We start from the raw sequence: 21,502 nt of genomic DNA on the forward strand, positions 1-21,502 counted from the left end.
AGTATAGATCCTGGGGGAATCCAAAAGCAACAGTGTGAGGGTGAGAAGAGAAGACATTGCAGGATATTCTATGGCTACGCCTGGATAGGTAAAAGTGGAACAAGGTGAGGGCAGTCCCACTCGGCTGGACAATGGAGGATGCAGTGGTCAACCGTGTCAATGGCTGCAGAAAGGTCACGAAGGATGTGGAGGGATAGTGCACCACAGTCACAGTCACACAGGATGTCATTTCCGACTTTGATTCAAGCTTGTGAATTTAAAATAAAATTGCTGGACTATAACTTGGTGTTGTAAAATTGTTTACAATTTACAGCTAACATGGGGGCCAGGAAGGGAAGTTGGGTGGTCAGTAGTTTAGTGGGAATAGGGTCGAGAGAGCAGGAGGTGGGTCTCATGGACAAGATGAGCTGGGAGAAGGCATGAGGGGAGATGGGAGAGAAACTAGAGAAAGATGTGAGTTCAGGGCTAGGGCAGGGAGGATGTTTGGCAATAGGCACACAGAAGGGAGGGATGTGGCAGAGGCAACTGAATGGATGGTCTCAATCTTAGTGAAAAAGATGCCTTTGAGTTCCTCGCTCTTGTTGCTGGAAGTGAAGGCAGAGGGGCAGCGTAGAGGGGTTTAAGGAGACAGTTGGTATTGGAGAAATATTAACATTAGAATGAAAATCTGACAGCCGGCTTAGTTTCTATAGGTGGTTATGCTGTTGTATGGGAGAGATAAATTTTACTTTCTTTCATGAACTTGACAGCTAGGTAGAGTGGAGGAGTGATTCACACCTGCTTTAAATGTTAATGAGCATTGAGTGTCTTTCTTCTCAAGATAAGAGTGTAATCTTAAGAATTATGACACGTCAAGGACATCAAGGTGATCAGAAATGTTCTTTTCCATGAGCTGTCCTCGGGAAGTGGCACTTTTATCTAAAGGCAGGTGTGCCTAGAGATTGTGGAGGTACTTGAAATAAAAGAATATTATACTGGAGCTCATTCTGCTTATTTTATTAAATTGCCAGCTAACCTTGTAGTCACTGTGGCTGGAGGTTTGAGACTAGGTGCTGCCCAGCATTGCTTCACCAGTGGCGCTTGCGATACGTTTCATCCAACGGAATCATGGAAGAAGGTTGTGTGAAGGCAAAAGCTTGGCTGGGAAATATTCTGCTTAAAAGAAATATAGAATTCTGCTTTGAATGGGGTGGGGGGGGTGTGGAGTAATGAACTGTGCAGAATTTTTGCCTGGTTTCCTCTGTGATGAGCCAGTACTTTTGACAAGCAAAAGATTTTATGGTTCTTGCAACATTTTGTGCTGTTGTTTTGGCACAACCAATAACAAGAAATCATCGGAAGATTGTATGTTTTGGGGACTACACTCAAACCCTGAAAAGATCAAATTTGTTAATATCATAAATTGCTTTAAAGGAGAAATTTCCAGTCCCAATTGATCACCATCCTATTTGTGCAGTATGGGGCTAAGAACTGATAAGATCACTTATTACTTTAATTAAAGTCCCATCCTTTCCTAACAGTCTGATCTTATCAGACTTTGACTGCATTAAGACATGAAGTGATCTTCAATTGACTGTGCCTCAATCAATCCTAGAAGTCTCCATGGAATACCAGCAGCAAATAATCACGCATTGCCTCTGTCTGTGGAATATTCTCCTCTTGCCATCACCGAGAACTCTATCCTTTGGATGGAGAAGTTCAGATGCAGAGTTCCATCATTTACTTAGTCAGTGCTGTTAGAGCATGCTGGAGTTGGGCAGTGGGGAGTCCTGGACTTGCTTTGGTACCTGCTACAATTTCTCCAATTTTCCCTACCTTCTTAGCCCCCACCAGGGCAATACTCAATTTACTGAGTATTTTGTCCTTGTTCTAACAACAACTTGCATTTTTATAGCCCCTTTGCAATACAGCAACTTTAATGTAGAAAACATCCCAAAGCACTTTAACGGGAGTGAAGGGAAGATAAAACAAGTGAAATAGGTAAAGGAAGAGACACCATGTTGGGAGAGTTAGGAGAAATAGCCAAAGGCTTGGTCAAAAAGATAGGCTTTGAGAAGGTTTGTAAAGGCAGAGAGAGAAATGAAAGGCATATAGGTTTAGGGAGAGAGTTCCAGAGTGTAGGACTGTAAAGTGTGGCGGCGGTCGGGGGCACAAAAGGGTAGAGTCAGAGGACTGAAAGGTGTAGGAGTAGATATAAGCCTGGAGAAGGTTACAGAGATTAGGTGAGGTGAGGACTTTGAAATCAGGGATTTAAAATTCAATGTGTTGGCAAACAGGGAGCCAGTATAGGCCAGCAAGGGTGGGGGTGATGGGCGAGCAGGACTTAGTGCGGAACAGGTTACAGGCAGCTGAGTTTTGAATAAATTGGTGTTTGAAGGAGGTATAGGATGGCTGGCCAACAAGAAAGAAGTGATAAAAACGTAGATCTCATTGTCTCTGCTTGTATTCTTTTGTTATGCTTCCTAATATATCCATTTTTTTTTTCCAAATATACTAAATACTGATTTAGTTTTTCGGAGGGAAGTGCATTAAGAATTTGAATATTTAGCAGTGCTATCTAGGTTTTTTTTCTGTTGGATGGAATGTTGCTTGCAATTTACTTTGTTAATTTGGTGTGACAACAGAAAATCTGAGAACAGACATAAATGATGGTCTCCCTCGATAGCACAGCAGGTTTATCCAGTGAGTCCCAGGTTCGATTCCCAATCTGTGCTCAGCTACCTGAATTCATCTCAGGCAGTGTTACGGGCGCTAGAGTTAGCCTCAGTGTTCCTGTCAGGAATCCCACTCCTGATTACTGTCCAACAGCACCTTGTGAAAGTGCTTGTGTGTATTTGTCAGATGAGAATGCGATTCAGCATGAGTCTTATGCCCGCTCCACCTTCTGCCTTGATTTAATAGTTTGCCAACACTCACTGTCAGGATTTGCACGTGAACAATGGCTAATTGCAGGAGGCATCAGAGATTGACCAGTATTAAACCATACTGCAGCAAGGAGTCAATGCCTTTTTGAGGAGGGTGGGGGGAAGAAAATTGTTGCATAAAATAACAGGGGAAAGAAACAAATTTCCCAGCCTGTAGCTTCCCAGATTTTCTGTGGCTCCAAAGCAACCTCCAATGTGAATTTGTGGCCTCAACTGTTTATTTAGGAGGACGTGGGGACACCGCACATCAGTGACATCACTAGAGTGACCGAACAGAGAGGGATGTTCCATGCTGGTTTAATAAAGAATGAGAGTTTTGTTTTTAAAAATTCAATAAGACTTCTACTGAGATTAATATTTTCTAATTTAAAAAGGGGGGAGTATTTTAAAAAGTTTTTTCCCAAGACAGTCCTTCCCCTGTAATCTCAAGTACCTTTAACCTTAAAAGCAAAACTTTTTTAAAAAATACTATGCTTAATACAGTGCTTGTGGTTACTCTTTGTATTGAATTATGACAAGTTATTACAATATTTTTAAAAAAAAATTCTTGTGATGGTAATGGAGTTATGGATATTACTTTATCTCATTATAATACCTCCGGACAACATATGCCTTATGCTCAAATCTGTGATTATGATTGGCGGACTGACTTGACAATCCATAACGACTTAAAAATGTATAGTGGTTAGTCCTAATATTGATCTTGCTCTCACTTGATAAATGTGGAAGAAACTGATAAGAATAAGAATAATTAAAGCTATGTTTTCTTCTGTTTTTCTAATGAGTTCCTTTCTAGTTTCTGCGATGCTGGGTAGACCTGTAGTTCCATTTTTTTTGTTGAACACGCTGTTTCTGTTAGCCAACTGCGATAAGCTAAAAGGCTTTTTTTTAAACAGGGAAGTGCATTTGTCTAATAGCTGTAAGGGCATCATTCAAATGGGTCGGAGGTTGAGTTGACTTTCCAAACCACTTAAGATTAGCTGTCACAGTTTATGAAGTTCTCCACCCCCTCATTTATTTTATGACCTTGTAACCACCTCACAAGCATGTACCTGTACACAAAATAAAGAAACAGCAGAGCACTGAATCCACCAGTAGTGCAGGCAGGAAACTAAATCCAGTTAAAGCTGACTGAAAATTGAATGTTCGCTCCTATCACTAAAGCCGCAGATTTGTGGGGTTTTTTTTGGAAAGATTAGAAATGGTCCAGACTTGCATTTTGATTTGCCTTGTACTCTTTATTGTCTTCCATACTGTGAGGTGCCCATATTATCAGACCTGTAAAAACCAGCCTTTACTGTAATATCCTGTTCACATTTTTTAATTATTCAGCTAATCTTAAGTGGGGACTGGTTTTATCTTTGTAATTACTATGAGGATTTGAGATTTGGCTGCAAAGCTCTTTGTGGAAATGAGTCTGGGTATATGTGCCATGAGGAAGCAGGTGAAGTTTCCTGTATGCTGATGACACCAAGCTTTATCTTTCTGTCTCTTTTTTAACTGTAAGGATGTTGCTCAAATCTCCAACTGCCTATCTGACATTAAGTCATAGATAAGTCAAAATGTCCACCAGTTTAATGTAGGAAAGAAATGAAGCCATTCTTTTTGGTGTCTATCAGATTCAACGTACCTCTGCCCTTAACTCCATCAACCTTCCTGATTGTCACCAGGATATGTCTAGTGGTATGGAATGTCTGGGTGCTCCTTGATTCTGAGCTGAGTTTCCAGCTCCATATCTGTTTCACCACCAAGACCAACTTCTTCTATCTTTGCAGCATTGCTTACTTCTACCCTTATCCCTCCCCCTCCCCCACATTCCAGTGCCATCCTCCATGCTTGTGTGTTTCACAAGCTGAGCCTTATTCAGAATGCTGTTGCTCAAGTCCTTACACTCAAAGCACTTCCATTACCCCAGTCCTCCCTGGCTCCCACAATCTTGTGAATCAATTTTGTGATCCTTGTGTTTGCCTTCAAACGCCTCAGCCCTCTAAGCCGTCATTCCTCTAACATTTGTCTACTCTGCGTTCCTTGCCTTTTTCATTCCCCCATTTGCAGCTGCTCTTCTAGACACCATGTCCCTGTTCTCTACCAAAATCCCTCCATCATTCCATTCTAATTATTCTCTTCCCACACCCCCCTCCCCCTGTTTGGTGTCAGTTTGATTCACCAATTTTTCTAATGTTAGGATCACTACATAAATGCAAGTTGTTTCTGTGTGGATCCTTTTTCTGCCGAAGGCATTCCTGACATAAAGGAGGGTGGTGATATTTTGTAGTAGAAACTAAACGTCTAATTTAATGATCAAATGATTGAGCTAGTTTAAAATTGAAGTCTCTAGTTGGCAATTACCTCCCCCCCCCACCCCCCCCACCCCTGTAGATCATATGCTGGTAGAGTGAAAGGCTAACGGAGAGAACTGGAGCCCACCCTCACTGAATTCATATTCTGGCCCCAACAAAGGGAGGTTGTCTTCCAAGAACCCTAGCTGCCTCTTTACCCCGCCCCCCCACCCCAATCAGATACTTTGCTCCCTGTTCCTTCTCTGCTCCCCCCATCTCCCCTACCCACCTTGCCTCTATCCCTCTCCCACCTCCCCTTCCCCGTACCTTATTCCCCAGCCTGAGTCCAATTATACACTTAGCCTGACCTAAGTACTGTATTTGGCTTTAACTCCCCATATGCAACGTTACGGGAGATCAACGAGCATTGTAAAGTAATGCTTTGTGCTCATATGATAAGAGTTCAGATAGTCTGTTTGGATGTTGTCAAATAATACATTGCAAAATAACATGGTCACATGACCCAGTTTCTGTGTCAGGAATTTCCTGTGATTACATTCAAATCCAAGTTTTTATTTTTTTTGCAGTTTACCATTACGATTTTGGGTCAACGTGATTAAGAACCCGCAGTTTGTGTTTGACATTCACAAGAGCAGTATTACAGACGCGTGCCTATCTGTGGTGGCACAGACATTCATGGACTCTTGTTCAACATCTGAGCATCGACTCGGCAAGGACTCACCATCTAATAAATTGTTATATGCCAAGGATATCCCCAACTATAAGAGCTGGGTTGAGAGGTTAGTATATACTGGCATCAACCCTGGGTCAGTATTTATCAAACTTCATTCATGACTAGAGAACATGACTTGAGAAATATCTGATTGCAGGATTGAGTGCTGCTTAATAGAAAATATTAGTTAGCTGGTGCCATTTAAAGATTGAAACTGACATTTTCATGCACTGCAGCAGGAAATGGAGATCTACCATTAAACCCTGTTGTTGCAAGCTTTTCACTAGGGCAAAATGGTTTTGACTGATCCCTACTGAAGTTCCATTACATTCATTAGAGCAGCTTCAGAACTCACTTCAGAACCACTAATTCAGTTTGGTTTAAACAAAGTAATACTTTGACATTCCCTGGGAGTTTGGTAGTAACCAGATTTAACAGTTTAAATTAAGTTGACTCCAAGTCAATATGTACTGTAAAACTATATATGTTCACATTGCATTGTAGAATAGCATCCTGAAGCTTTTTCACAAAGTGCTTTTACATGCCAATGTGCAAACATTTAATGTATTGGGAATTGTAAAATGTTCACTGTGAATATCCCAACTTCTATTTTACTTGATTCACAGCAGTGTTTCATTATATCCTGAATCAGTTCTCATTCAGTCTCACTTTATATAATTTAAGTTGTGGGCAACAGCACTTAAATATTTACTGATCCAACCATAAAATGGGTTCTGCTTATTTGTGTTTTCATTGCTCAACATGCTGGATATTGTCAGTTATTCAGCTCTGGAGTACTAATAACTTTCTAGAAAAGATCATATTTGGCAAATGTTTATTTTTATATCACTGCAGTTCAGTGTTCAGTTCCATTCGCAACCCCTCAGATAGTGAAGCAGTCCGTGCCCGCATGCAGCTAGACCTGGACAACATCCAGGCTTGGGCTGATAAGTGGCAAGTAACATTCACGCCAGACAAATACCAGGCAATAACCATCTCCAACAAGAGAGAATCTAACCACCTCCCCTTGATATTCAACGGCATTACCATCACCGAATCCCCCACCATCAACATCCTGGAGGTCACCATTGACCAGAAGCTTAACTGGACCAGCCACATAAATACTGTGGCTAGAAGAGCAGGTCAGAGGCTGGGTATTCTGCGGCAAGTGACTCACCTCCTGACTCCCCAAAGCCTTTCCACCATCTACATCTACAAGGCACAACTCAGGAGTGTGATGGAATACTCTCCACTTGCCTGGATGAGTGCAGCTCCAACAACACTCAAGAAGCTCAACACCATCCAGGATCAAGCAGCCTGCTTGATTGGCACCTCATCCACCACCCTAAACATTCACTCCCTCCACCACCGGCGCACAGTGGCTGCAGTGTGTACCATCCACAGGATGCACTGCAGCAACTCCCAAACCCGCGACCGGTCCCACCTAGAAGGACAAGGACAAAGGCAACAGGCACATTGGAACAACACTGCCTGCACGTTCCCTTCCAAGTTACACACCATCCCGACTTGGAAATATATCGCCATTCCTTCATCGTCGCTGGGTCAAAATCCTGGAACTCCCTACCTAACAACACTGGGAGAACCTTCACCACACTGACTGCAGCGGTTCAAGAAGGCGGCTCACCACCACCTTCTCGAGGGCAATTAGGGATGGGCAATAAATGCTGGCCTTGCCAGCGATGCCCACATCCCATGAACGAATTTTTAAAAAAATGAATGAATAAGCAGACTGAGGTAGAAATACAACAGAATCGTCATTTCTGCAGAAGCCCAACATTTCTTGGGCTGGTATTTGATTTTTTTTAAAATCAGGATTCCATTTCAGTTGTTTCCAACAATGTAAATCACATTTTATTGTTCTTGAATGGAGATGATATACATGGAAATGCTGCAAGCCACTTCCCGACTCCGTGGGATACCTCACGTAAGTGAGCTTTCTGCTTTGGGAAAGAATGGCTTCTTCATTCATCTTGGTTTTTCACAAATGCGTCCCACCTGTTCATCTCGCGCATTAACATTAGCTCCGAGAGCTGAGGATCGTCTGTGATCAATTAATCTATGTTTTAAAAAGAATAAGGACGGGAAAGATTCAAAAATGGCTATTAATTAATGAATGAAAATAGCCCAGTATTCACCATTCAATTAACTGAGAGGCAGGGCTCTGAAAGCTGCTGACGGTGTGATTTCACCATTACAGTGCAGGGCATTCCAGATGTCTGGGGGCAATTTTCATCAGTCTGATTAATCACAGTTGTATTCTGTGGCTGCACAATACTATTTTTGCCCCATTTGCATGCTAATGTGCCCATAGGCAGTGTCTGCCTGACTTTTCTTTCATTATTCGTCTGTGCACATGCCATAAAATATAATTCTAACGGGGTTTATGGCAGTGGTCTGTTTGCCCACAGTTGATTTTTCATCCTGAACTGTCGACAGACCTTGGTAATATTTGTGTGTAATGACATTTGTATGTACTAAGACTTCTGCAGTGCAGCAATAGATCTCTATTGACTTTGAGCAGGAGCCCAACATAGTCTGTGCTTCCAACATTTTTTCAAAAAGTGCTTCCGACAAGTGGGAAGAGCTTTAAGCTTCCATTCACATGGCTGAATTTGGCTGCAAACTCCATCATCGTCATGTGGCCAGTAGATATTGACTAACCTGTCCCAGCATCAACATGAAGTTGAATTTACACACACACAAAAAAACAATTTGGCTCATTTATCCTGATGCACTTCCATTGGGAGGCAAATAATTAACGCTGGGTGTTATTGCTTATATTGTAAACAAACTGCTTGATGAAATGTCACAAACAAATATTTTGTTTCTAAGGTATTACGCTGATATTGCCAAAATGTCTGCAATTAGTGACCAAGATATGAACGCTTACCTTGCGGAGCAGTCCCGTTTGCACGTGAATGAGTTCAACGTGCTGAGTGCATTGAACGAAATCTACTCTTACGTTACCAAATACAGTGAAGAGGTTAGTACACAAAATAAATTAGAATGCTCTGGCCAGAGTACTGGAAGGCTCTGGCTTGATAAAGTGTGTCTGTGCGTAAGTTTTAATGAAGCACCAATTGTCAATATACATTGATGCAAATAACTGTAATTGTATCATTGATCCTGCAATTTTTTTCCACCTGCAATATTAATCCATCAAGTTTTGAATGTTTTTGCACACTTTGTCACATAAACCTCTTAAATTTTTAAAATACATTTTAAGTGAATTTTTTAAGTGTGTGAAACCAGATTCTTCAGTTCATAGTAGTTCCTGATTAACAATTGCAAATCTGATGCCGCTCTTCCACTTTATAGAAATGTTACTGTGGTCGGTCTTTTCTCACATGTAAAAGGCTGCATTATAATATTTCAGCTAATTTTCTATTCATTTTTTCAGTTGCTGAAATTATCACATCATGACATCCTTACTCTTAGTCATACAACACCTCTAGTATCTGGTTGAACTGTCTGATTGCCACCATGAGTGTTGTACTATAAGAGCTTACTATAAGAGCTAAATTGAACTTTGGGAGTCTGTATTTACCTGACTCTTCGTGATTAGAGAAAACGATATAAAATATATTTGATAACACAGGGATAATTCTTGTTATGGATCTAGTGTTCTGTTCTGCTGCAAGTAATTTAAATACAGCAATCTTTTCAACTGGAGGAGGAATTAGTGTCTGACCACTGAATCATTTCTTCTAGCTTATCACAGTTAGCTAACAGAAACAGCATGTTCATTGGGCCCTTAAATTTGCACTGGTGAAGAACCAACAAAAAGATAAAATCATTATTTCTCTGCACAAGTAAATGAGGATCCTGGTGGTACTTCATTAGCAGTTTTAATGAACTTCATTTAATATGCTATCCACTGGCTGAAACAGTAATTTCACCACATAAACAGGTAGTAATATAAAAAAATCTCATTATTACAAATTACCACAGATCTCACCATTTTTGCTCGTTATCTGGAATGTTAGCTTTACATTAGCTATTCTTTAGTAGCACATTAAGCGCTTTGGGTATCATTTGCACCAGAGTAAAGCAAAATTATATTTTACTTTATCTAGAGACTGCTGCACATAAAGACTAGCAATACATGCTTTGTAATCTGATGGATAATATTCATTAGGAATATTCAGAACATCATTGTTTCAGTGAATGCTGCAATGTATGATAGAAACTCTGAGCAAATTTTATGACTTGCATATGAAAGTGATGCTTCAATTAAAGCTCTGGATCCATTTCTCCCTTATCTACCCCTGCTCCAAGTGCCTCTGAACCTCCATTTACAGAAAGTCAATGGGCAAGGAATTTCTATCCTAGACACATGTAGCGTATAATTTGCAATGTTCACTGTATGGAGGCAAAATGTGAGTGCACTACTGATCATACTCTAAAATTGAAATTGTAGCCAGCTTAAAGTCACAACTGAACCAAAATTAGGGACTTTTTTAGAAGTTCAAACCAACTGCCTGGAAATAATTTATCTGAGCTTAGGGAGTTGTCTTTTTCTCTTTAAAATAGTTTAGTTTCAAGCCCAACAGTGCCACATGATAGATATGGGCGGGAGAGGCCATTCAGATCATCTTAACTCATCCACCAGAAAAAAAACCTAATAATTCCCATCACATTTCCTAGCTAACTTTTGAATGAGTCCAAGGTTTTTGCCTCCACACCTTCTGAAATAAGAACTGAAAATGCTGGAAATACTCAACAGATCAGGCAGCATCTGTGAAGAAAGAAACAGAGTTAACGTTTCAGGTCGATGACCCTTTGCCAGAACTGGAAAAAGTTAGAGATGTAACAGTTTTTAAGTAAGTACAGAGCCAGGGAAAGTGGGAGGGGAGGAAAGAACAAAAGGGAAGGCCTGTGATAGGGTGGAGGGCAGAAGTGATTAAATGACTAAAAGGATGATGGTGCAAGGCAAAGACGGTGGTAATGGGCCAAGTAAAGAAACAAAAGATGGGCCTCGAGGAGCTGTAAATGGCAACAGCGCAACCATTACCAGCACCTCCTAGTCCGAAGAAACTGTTGTTTTTTCTGCTCTGATAATCACTTTCCACATGAGAACGTGTGAAATGTCCTCCTCTTTCCTTAGTTGAGGTTTTTCAGATGTATGTTTGACCCATTTCTCATGCTTCCGTTCTCAGCCCTCGCCCTTCTCTTATAATGACAGGATTCCTCTTGTCGTCTCACTTTTAGCTTCTGTGTTCACTTCGATCAAATTCTACTATTTTTGCCACGTACAATGTGATCCCAAGCACATCCTGGTGAACGGTTGTTTTTCGGACTGTTGGAAGGTATACAGTGGTGTTCCTCAGGACTTGGGTGTACAGGGCACAATTTCAAAATTTGCAGATGACACAAAACTTGGAAGTGTAGTGAACAATGAGGAAGATAGTGATAGACTTCAAGAGGACATAGACAGGCTGGTGTCATGGGCGGATACATGGCAGATGAAATTTAACGCAGAAAAATGCGAGGTGATACATTTCTGTTGGAAGAACGAGGAGAGGCAATATAAACTAAAGGGTACAATTGTAAAAGGGGTTCAGAACAGAGAGATCTGGGGGTATATGTGCACAAATCGTTGAAGGTGGCAGGGCAGGTTGAAAAAGCGGTTAAGAAAGCATACGGGATCCTGGGCTTTATAAATAGAGGCATAGAGTACAAAAGCAAAGAGGTTATGATGAACCTTTATAAAACACTGGTTCGGCCACAACTGGAGTTTTGTATCCAGTTCTGGGCACCGCACTTTAGGAAGGATGTGAAGGCCTTAGAGAGGGTGCAGAAGAGATTTACTAGAATGATTCCAGAGATGAGGGAATTTAGTTATGTGGATAGACTGGAGAAGCTGGGGTTGTTCTCCTTAGAGCAGAGAAGTTTGAGAGGAGATTTGATAGAGGTATTCAAAGTCATGAAGGGTCTGGACAGAGTAGATAGAAAGAAACTGTTCCCATTGGCGGAGGGGTCAAGAACCAGAGAACATAGATTTAAGGTGATTGGCAAAAGAACCAAAGGTGACATGAGAAAAAACTTTTTTACACAGTGAGTGGTTGTGATCTGGAATGCACTGCCTGAGGGGGTGGTGGAGGCAGATTCAATCATGGCTTTCAAAAGGAAATTGGATAAATACTTGAAGGGAAAAATTTGCAAGGCTACAGGAATAAGGTGGAGAAGTGGGACTATATGCATTACTCGTTCAGAGAGCCGGCACGGACTCGACTGGCCGAATGGCCTCCTTCTGTGCTGTAACCATTCTATGATTCTATCTTTCCTTCGCCTGATGCTTTCCATGCTGCCATAGAGATGCAACACCTGTTCATCCACCTCTTTCTACGTCATTGTCCAGCACCTTTCACGTGAGATATCAATTTGGGTACCTAACTTCAGGAAGACTGAAGGCCACGGAGAGGATACAGAAGAAATTCCCTAAGATGAAACCAGGGATGCGGGACTTTTAGTTTTGAGGAGAGACAAGAGAAACTGGGGCTCTTTTCACTAGAGCAGAGGGAGTTAAGAGGGGATTTGATCGAGGTATTCAGAATTATGAGAGGGGGGTTGATGAAGTAAATCGGGCAAGCCTTTTTCCAAGGTAAATAAATCGGTAACTAGAAGGCTTAAACTTATCGCCAAAAAAACAAAGAGAAGCACTTTTTTTCACCCAGAGGCTGTTAAGACATAGAATCATAGAATGGTTACAGCATAGAAGGAGGCCATTTGGCCCGTCGAGCCTGTGCCGGCTCTCTGCAAGAGCAATCCAGCTAGTCCCACTCCCCCACCTTTTCCCTGTAGCTCTGCAAATTTATTCAGTTCCTCCTTGAAGGCCATGATCGAATCTGCCCCCACCATTCCCTCAGGCAGCGCATTCCAGATCATAACCACTCGCTGCGTAAAAAAGGTTTTCCTCATGTCACCCTTGGTTCTTTTGCCAATCTCCTAAAATCTACGTCCCCTGGTACTTGACCGCCCCCCCCCTGCCAATGGGAACAGTTTTTCTCCATCTACTCTGTTTAGACCCTTCATGATTTTGGATACCTCTATCAAATCTCCTCTCAACACCATCATAGAAGGTCCCGGAACAGAAGGAAGCCACCCGGCCCACCGCACCTGCGCCGGCCAAAAACGAGCCACCCAGCCCAACCCCATCCTCCAGCACCCAGCCCGCAGCCCCGGAGGCCACATGAAGGGGGAAAAATTCGATAAGGCTTGTTATTGGTCCCGGGTAGCGTGATCCGCTATTAACCCACGCCCAATTGCTCCTGCGCAGGCAGGACGAGACTTTCATGAGACCTGAGGACTTACCGTCAAGCTGCATTGGAAATCAGCATTGACACAAGGATTCAATGCAATTTGCACTTTCCACCAGCGGTGGAGCCCCAATCTCTTAAAAGAAGGCTGTGTCTTAAAATCTCTTGAAGGTAGCCAGTACCTGTTATTTGCTAAAGTTTTATGAGCTATGTTGAAACATTGAATAAAGGTTGCACGCTACTAAATCCCACATCCTCCAATCTGCATGCCAGACTCACCAGCCTGCTGATCTGAGTTGGTACCAGGCCTGCGAGAGTGTGTGCACCAAGGTTCTCAGATGATGCACTCGCGGCCTTGATGCAAGAGGTGGACAGACAGAGGGACATCCTATATCCGCGGTGGGGGGGTGGGGGTGCGGGGTCGGGGCAAGAGGCACTCCAGACATATGCTCAAAAGGCAGCGGGGGACGAAGTCAATGTCAGGTGCACAGCACCACAAACATGGATGCAGTGCAGGAAGAAGTTCAATGATTTGACGTAAGTGGTCAAGGTGAGTGAGGTCAACTGTCAAGTGGCGTCTCCTACCAACTACACCACTAGCCGCATCCACTGCTCCACGCACTACACCACCATCACCCACGTTGCCACAAACTCTTTCCATCAGTACTCAATTCTTCAAATCAGATGCTTCCTCTCACCCTTATACATTACCACTGTTGCAAGCTGCCCACGCACGACTCTCAGGCCACACACACTGGCAGCTGTTCAACCATGGCAGGCACATCACCCAGTCACATGTCCTGCTTTCTTGCAGGACAAGGTGGCGCATAACAGAAGGCAGCAAGTGACAGTGGCATTTAGCCCCTCAAGCCTGTTCCGCCATTCAATGAGATCATGGTTGACCTGTGACCTAACTCCATATACCCTCCTTAGCCCCATATCCCTTAATACCCTTGGTTCACAGAAATCTATTAATCCCAGATTTAGAATTCATTATTGAGCGAGCATCAACTGCTGTTTACAGAAGAGCGTTCCAAACTTCTCCCACCCTTTGCGTGTAGAAGCATTTCCTAACTTCACTCCTGCTCTTCCTGGCTCTAAATGTTAGGCTATGTCTCCGAGACCTAGTATTCAAGTATAGGAGACCGCCAAGAACAGTTACAAATGTCTTGACAGCCAGAAGCAATAATCGAGCCACTAACTTGTAAAATCTGCATGGTCCCTTTAAATAGCGCTGGTGGGGGTCCTCCAGGCGCTCTAAAACACCTTCAGATGGTCTTGGTTAAGACTGTGCGTTGAGTTGAGTGTTGAGTGCCAAAGTGGTGTCTATCACTTTAAATCAGCGTTGCACACTGATTGTATCCATTTTCTCCTTATTTTACATGCTTTTGGTGTTTGTGCATGCGCCAATACCTATACCAAGATGGCGTGCTATGCACATCACGCTGGAAACGTGCGTGCGCAGCCAAGACGCCATCTTAGATGTTCAGGAGGCCACATTGCGCCGAAACAATGGGCGCTACATGACCCAATTTAGCGCCCGAAACGTCCTACCAGAAACAGAGGTGGAAGCAAAATGCATAATAGTTTTAAAAAGGGAAATGGATAAGCATTTGAAATACATCAAATACTATGGGGATAAGCACTATGTGAATAGCTCATTTCAGAGCACCGGCACAGGTCCGATGGGCTTAATTGTCTCCTGTGCTTTAAAATCCTATCATTTTGGATGTGGACTCTTTGTCGGAACACAGTTCTGGCAAAGGGACTGCACCTGGGACATTATCCTGTTTTTTTTCTCTCATTTCAGATAATGTGTATTTCCAGTACTCTGTTTTTAATTTCGGATTTCCAGCATTTGCCTTTTTTTAAATGGGGAATAAGGGATGAAGGGATTATGGAACAGGTTGTGTAAATGTGATAAGGTGTATTTGCTTACATTGAGGGTAAATGCCAACATGGACTGGTTGGGTCAAATGGCCTGTTTCCATCTTGTAACTTCTGTGTGTTTCTATAAATTTGAAAAACATTGCTATGAATCAAGAAATATTGAGTAACAGAATTTTGACTATCTGCCATACTGGAGGAATGCCCCCTCCTCTTGAAGGATAATGGAAAATAATTGAGTTCCCAAGTTTGCTCTAAACTTTCATTGCTTCGCTTCTCCCCACTCACCTGGCTCATCTTTCCAGAAGCATTTGCCTCGAGCAACACAAGACTGCATGGTTGGTCCATCAGCGAACCTAAGTCACGGTTCTCCTCATGCACCTGTCCATAATGAAGCCACTACAGATCCAAGAGAACCGTCCCAATATTGTCCTTGGGTTCAACCATCGTCACCCATCAATGAAAGAAATGCTAGAAGCAAAATGCACTCATACCCAGGCATCGTGTTAGCAGTCCCTGCAATGCTAATTTGAGCTGAGCTGTCAATTTTAAGCATTTTGCTGAGGAAGTATCTTTGTATTGATGCTGTTTTGATTATATTGCAATCTCACTTTTCTGTTCCTTTTATTAGATAACCACTGCCTTGGAGCAAGATGAGCAAGCACGGAGGCAACGCCTGGCATATAAAGTAGAGCAGCTGATTGTCGCCATGTCGCTAGAGAGTTGAGAGCTATGTTTTCAGGAACTAGTGGCTCAACAATGAACTCAATGGAGAAAGAGCAGCCATAAGATGGGGAGAGCAAAGCATGGATCATGTGGTTAAATGCCACGGCCAGAGTTGCACAATAGCAAGTGGCTGGCAAGGCCGTTTATGTTCGAAAGGGGTTGGATACCTCTTCATTTTGTTTTTCTCGGAGTACAGCTGTGTTCAGAATACTACCTTTAGTTGACATGCAACTAGGGCTGTGATAACCTTGAGTACAATGGTTTATTGTTTACAAAGGACAACCTTTGGGAGCTACAGCTATTTGTGGTGAGTTTGCTGATCATTTGACCAGGACTTGCTGCTAACGAACCATACAGGCAGTTTATGTGGCCATGAGCAAGAAAGGACACATAAAATCAGCACAATGCTATAGAATTCTATCCTACCCACTGTTAGGAATAACTTTCAACTGCAGCAGCATCATGCACATTAGGATGACCAAAGCCTTTTCCATTATAATGGGACTGGGTTGAGGCAGCAGTTGTTTCCAGTGCAACGTAGAAGTGAAGAGCAGCAGACTTCACAAATAGAAGTACTCTTTGGGCACTTTTGGCTCCAGAATCTTGCCTTTCTTAAGTCAGTGCCATCCCTCTGTCATAATGTATTATGGACTTTATTGAACTTTACAGTACTGACACAAACCATAAATGCACATATGGGGAAAAAACAATGACTGCATTGGGTTTGTCAGGTTGTTTTTTAAACAAATTCTTCTGCATTTGTTTTAAAAATCAAAGTTTCATCAGTGCTGCTATTTAGCCAAACTATTCCTTATTGTAACAGTCAGTAAGAGCAATGTGAGGTTCGTACAGGACTTTCTCCTCTATTCTAACATCCTGAATGTAATACTGTGGCTCAGTCGGAAACTCAGAAGAAAATGTACTGGAAATTCTGCCATCATCGCACGTTGTCCAATAATCCTGTAAATCACAATCATGTCATTTAGTGGTCCCTATCGCAGTGCGTAATTTCACCTTTACACGGTATTACATGTTTAATGAGTTTTCTATCAAACTGTGGTGTAAAATAAAGGAAAGGAAATTGAAGACATTTCCCACCTTAGCTGGAGATTCACTTTTTTTTCTTTTCATCAAATACAAATCACAGGAAAGGAGTTAACAGAGCAAAGTCATTGATCAGACTCCAGCTCAAGAGACTATATCCCCATTTAGTCAGTTATAGAAATCTGTCGGTAAAATTTGAAATCAGGTGACGCTACTGAATAAAGAATTGAAAATGAAACAGCTAACAATTCAAGTGAGCAACCTGGTAGCATTGGGTTGGAGCATCACAATGCTAGGGTTTGCCGAGTCCTAGCTACAGCTTGCTCATTTCAAGCCTGTTTGAAAGTTATAATGATACTATTGCTGGGTATCAGTGTTGTTGTGTTAGCTTCCATGTATGCACGCTGGTGGATTTGTGGCACTAGTGATGACATTTGGAAGCTGTCGCTACTGGAAATAATTATGGTTCTGGACTATTGAGGCGTTGACCCTCAAATGACTGGCGGGACAATTCAGGCTTTCAAAGGAAATACAATGAGCTTTTTAGTTTTAATTTTTCTGGTGTCTCACTTCCCCCCATCTTGATCACTTACTGCTTACATCTCACTATTTCTTTGGAAACATAGACAGCCATGTCTTGGGCTTCTCCATTACGTTCAACGTCAGTACCACCTATTGGTCAGCCTAACGGGAGATGCTAGTTAGGAAGCAAAATAGGGGGAAGTACTGGCTTGTTGCTCAGATGTGCGATGTTTTGCTTCCCACTTGAGTGTGGATGACAAAAGTGGAAACTTACCAGCCAAATGTTCTGGCACATGTATTCAAAGGGAAGGATTAGACTTTGAACACACGGTGTGAAGCAAGCATCATGAGTGCTTTGCTACCAAAGATTTTATTTTAAATACTTTTAAATATGAATCTGCAAAATGGATACTGTCTCTTGGCATCAAATATCTACAGCAGCTTCTGTTTAAAAAAAAATCCTTCCAAACCAGTTTTTTTTTCATTTTGCATTGAAAAACCAAAGGTTTTAAAAGTGCATGTCCTAGTGCCACAAAGTGTATAAATGTTGTAAATATTTATCATACCTCTCTGTGGGATGAAAAGCCCAGAACTGCTTTTTATTGCTGTTGTGCTTGGTTCTCTAGTAATTCAGTTCTTATACAAAGAAGTGGATAGTGTTATTTGCACATTTGTGAGAAGATGTCTATAGTGTTTTGACACTGTTCATTCTGATGTTTCTAAAGTGTCGATCAGTGACTAAGAATTGTCACAAAACAGTAACAAAAACAAAAAAAATTGAGTGTCAATATCTCGAGAAGCGGAGAAGAGGACAGATGGCACTGGTACCACATAACGTGGAACAATTCAATTTGGAAAGTTGTACTCTTCATTTGTTCCTCTGCATGCCGTTAGTCATAACCCCGCATAATGCAGCACTTTGGGGGAGGAGATGTCAAATGTTCGGAGGTTAAGGGAGCAAAATTAAAAGGACATGCAGATGTTACTCCTCTGTGTCATTCAACACTGCAGGCTGTGGTTCATGATATGGAGATCTTCATTCAAAGAATAAAGGCTACTACACCTTCGCTGAATAGTCTATCTTTCAGCAGCGGAACCTGGGGGAGAAGGGGTCATGACCGCCCCCCCCATCCCAATTTTGTATATCGGAACTCAGCCAAAACTGACTGCAAATAATTTGTTCACTTAGTGTTTAAATTCCCGACGGCGATCTCATTGCCATTTTGAGTGTGACATGAATGGCAACGCGGCATTGGAGGATGTCGTCGTGGCCGTGCTGTGCCAAGTTGGTTAAATCTGGACTTTGAAACCCCTCCAATCCTTCGATCTTAGCTCCGCTCCTGCTGTCTTTTATTGTGTAACATGAAAAAACAAAAGTTAGAAAGAAATATGCTGATGGAGTTTCAACTGAACAGCACAGCTCTTGTTGGCAAGCAGAATAAATCATGATGTACCAGATGCCAGATACTACCTACCTAGAGGAGGGGAATACTGGTTAGAAACTATTTTTAAAAAATGTTAATAAGGAAACGAGTAAGAAACCAACATGCCTTTCCTGTAAGTATAAATAGGAAATCCTTTTCCTTTTCTGTTATAGGTTATGAAAATGTTTCTAGTTGAATACAGTAGCATAATAATCATCCCATAGCTGCAGAACTGGTGACTGTTCACACTATATTGTCTCTTTTCCTTATTTTCAAAAAATATTTTTCCTTCACCTCTTCTGTGCTTAAGGTGCTGCCTAATGCTGGAATGCAGATCCTTGGGTGCTGGTAGTCCTCTGATTTCTCACTAAAATGGCCATTCTTCATGCGGAATGGTAGAGAGTGATTTTGGATAGTCTGTTGACTCTGAAGCCATCACACCCAAGCCCAGTCCTACTCTTAACCAACGTCCAAAGAACTTTCCAACAATGATCACTAAATGACGACCAAGAGTGGGAGCCCTAATCCATGGAAATTGAGGCCAGTTATATTAACCCACTATCGCCCTAGCAGAGATTAACTAATTCAGCACAGACCAGAGACCGAACCTTAGACCTTCCTGGTCTGTATGGTTCAATAGTGCACCAGGCAGTGCATTTATCAAATAAAACATTGATGAAACCTCTTGAAATCCGTAACAAAATAAAACTTACAATGGAATCTGATAACATGCAGTAGGTTGGTTGGATTAAAGAGGTGCATAGAACCAGACTTGCATATAACATGACAGCTATATCATTGCTTCGTTAGAAATTTGGTGCTTGATAACAATCTGTGAATGTCAAGACCTTGTCACAAATTGGACGGCATCACATTAGCATGTTCAGACTGTGCATTCAACTGTACATTGGTTTCTGGTTAAATTCTGAAATGTTTAATCACAGCCCTCATTTAAGCAATAATGGAGAAGCAGGAATACAGTAGGTTGCAATTAAGGACAATCAGTCAAGCTGCTTCTCAGTTACTACCTATTGAGCCACCATACATCCATTATTACCATTCACTCACACCCTTACCACATTTATTCTCGAATCCTTCATCACAATTTGGTTATTTCCATTTCTTTAAATATCTAGTAGGATTTCTAAGACAATATTTGAAATTCTTTTGGATGTTAGTGATGAAAATTTGCCCAAGTACACAGAGATTACTGGTTTGTTGATTTGGAGTGTAAGAAATTGACATTTAGATAATTGGAAAAGGGATACAGCAATGTTGACGTAAATAGAATGCAAGTAAATATGGAATATGTAGACTATCTTACAGATATTCATAAATGATTGAATAACCAAAATAAAGAAAATATTGAACAGTCCAGAGTTTCTAAAAGATAATATAAACAGAACCTAAAAAAAATTCTTGCAGGACAATAAAGATACAATAAGATGCTAAATTTGGAAATATTTTTACTTAGCATTTTGCATGAGATTGACCAGGTAAAAAGATAGTATAGTGATGTCACCATGAAGTGGTGAAATGCAGGTTTGTGCCATAGTTATGCACGAAAAATGGGTACGAGACATACCAATTTCTACCCCTTTGTCTCTATATTAGGACAATGAAAGCAAAGGCAGTATTCTTTCAGACAAGCTTAATTACCCCAATACAGAGACAAAAGACCAACACAGTGCTGTATATAGCTTGAATCACTGATTTCATCAAGAGTTTATCCCTTCAGTGTTCTGTAGCATCTGTGTATCCCTCACTTTTAATCTCTGACCCCTACATTTCTGACCCTCTGCCTATCTCACAATGAAACACTGGAGTTCCATATTACAAAATGGAGAGAGTTCCTGGTCTGTCAGTTTAAACAAATTGTGAGAGATGTGAGAAAAATACAGTAAACTATTTAAAAATTGTTCCTGTTTGTTATATTGTGTACCTATTGTAAATATGAATCACTCCTATTTTGCAAGCCGGAATCACTTTGTACTGTTGTTGTATATAAATAAAGGTAACTTGCTAAAACATTACTGTATTAATTATTTCTCTTGCTTCGATTTTCTGTTGTCCTGAAGGTGACTTTGACTCATTCTGGGCTGAAGTGACACACACTCTAGCTAAAATAATAGCTTTGTGCGTGCTTTCATATTGGCAACTATTAAAGTCCAGTGAATAAAATGCAATCTCACTTTCTTGCAGTTCAAAGATTGTTGGAGTTGCATTATTATTACAGCCCCAACCCCATAGCAGCAAAACATAGCAGCAAAATATTGTACCATTTTTACAAAAAAAAACAATGAATTTTAGATTTATGGAGCAATCTGCCACTAGAGGTTCACTGTTTTATTTTAAAAGTTCCTAGATTCATTTCAGAATCTGACATCCAGGGAGACTATTGGCAGTCATAATGGGTTGCACTAGCATAGCGCATTCCCTAGGAACATGGGCCCAACAGGAATAGTTACTGAAGTAAGTAATGCTGCATCAACACAACAAAATGACAGACTTCAGAAATTGTAAGTTGGACCACTTTCTTACTGTAATTTTTCTCAATTATGAGCTTTGGTAATTACTAACAGTTGCGATGATAAATATTATGGTACCATCCAGCTTCAATAAATGGTGCCCTCTGACACCTGAAGTATAATTTCTCACCATATCCAACAATATTTCAAACTTT

At 41.4% G+C, this 21,502-nt stretch overlaps 1 protein-coding gene across 2 annotated transcripts in view; it reads left to right on the forward strand.

The window, feature by feature from the left end:
- Positions 1 to 20,849, forward strand: part of LOC137344479 (plexin-A2-like) — a 394,264-nt gene extending 373,415 nt beyond the window's left edge. For both annotated transcript variants that reach the window (XM_068007472.1, XM_068007473.1), the window contains exons 31-33: positions 5,791 to 6,003; positions 8,790 to 8,940; positions 15,735 to 20,849. In XM_068007472.1, the coding sequence (XP_067863573.1) occupies positions 5,791 to 6,003; positions 8,790 to 8,940; positions 15,735 to 15,830 (460 nt within the window). In that variant the 3' untranslated portion in view covers positions 15,831 to 20,849. The remainder of the gene's footprint in view (positions 1 to 5,790; positions 6,004 to 8,789; positions 8,941 to 15,734) is intronic.
- Positions 20,850 to 21,502: the final 653 nt, after the last annotated feature.

This window comes from Heptranchias perlo, chromosome 27, assembly GCF_035084215.1.
Source record: "Heptranchias perlo isolate sHepPer1 chromosome 27, sHepPer1.hap1, whole genome shotgun sequence".
Lineage (NCBI taxonomy): Eukaryota > Metazoa > Chordata > Chondrichthyes > Hexanchiformes > Hexanchidae > Heptranchias > Heptranchias perlo.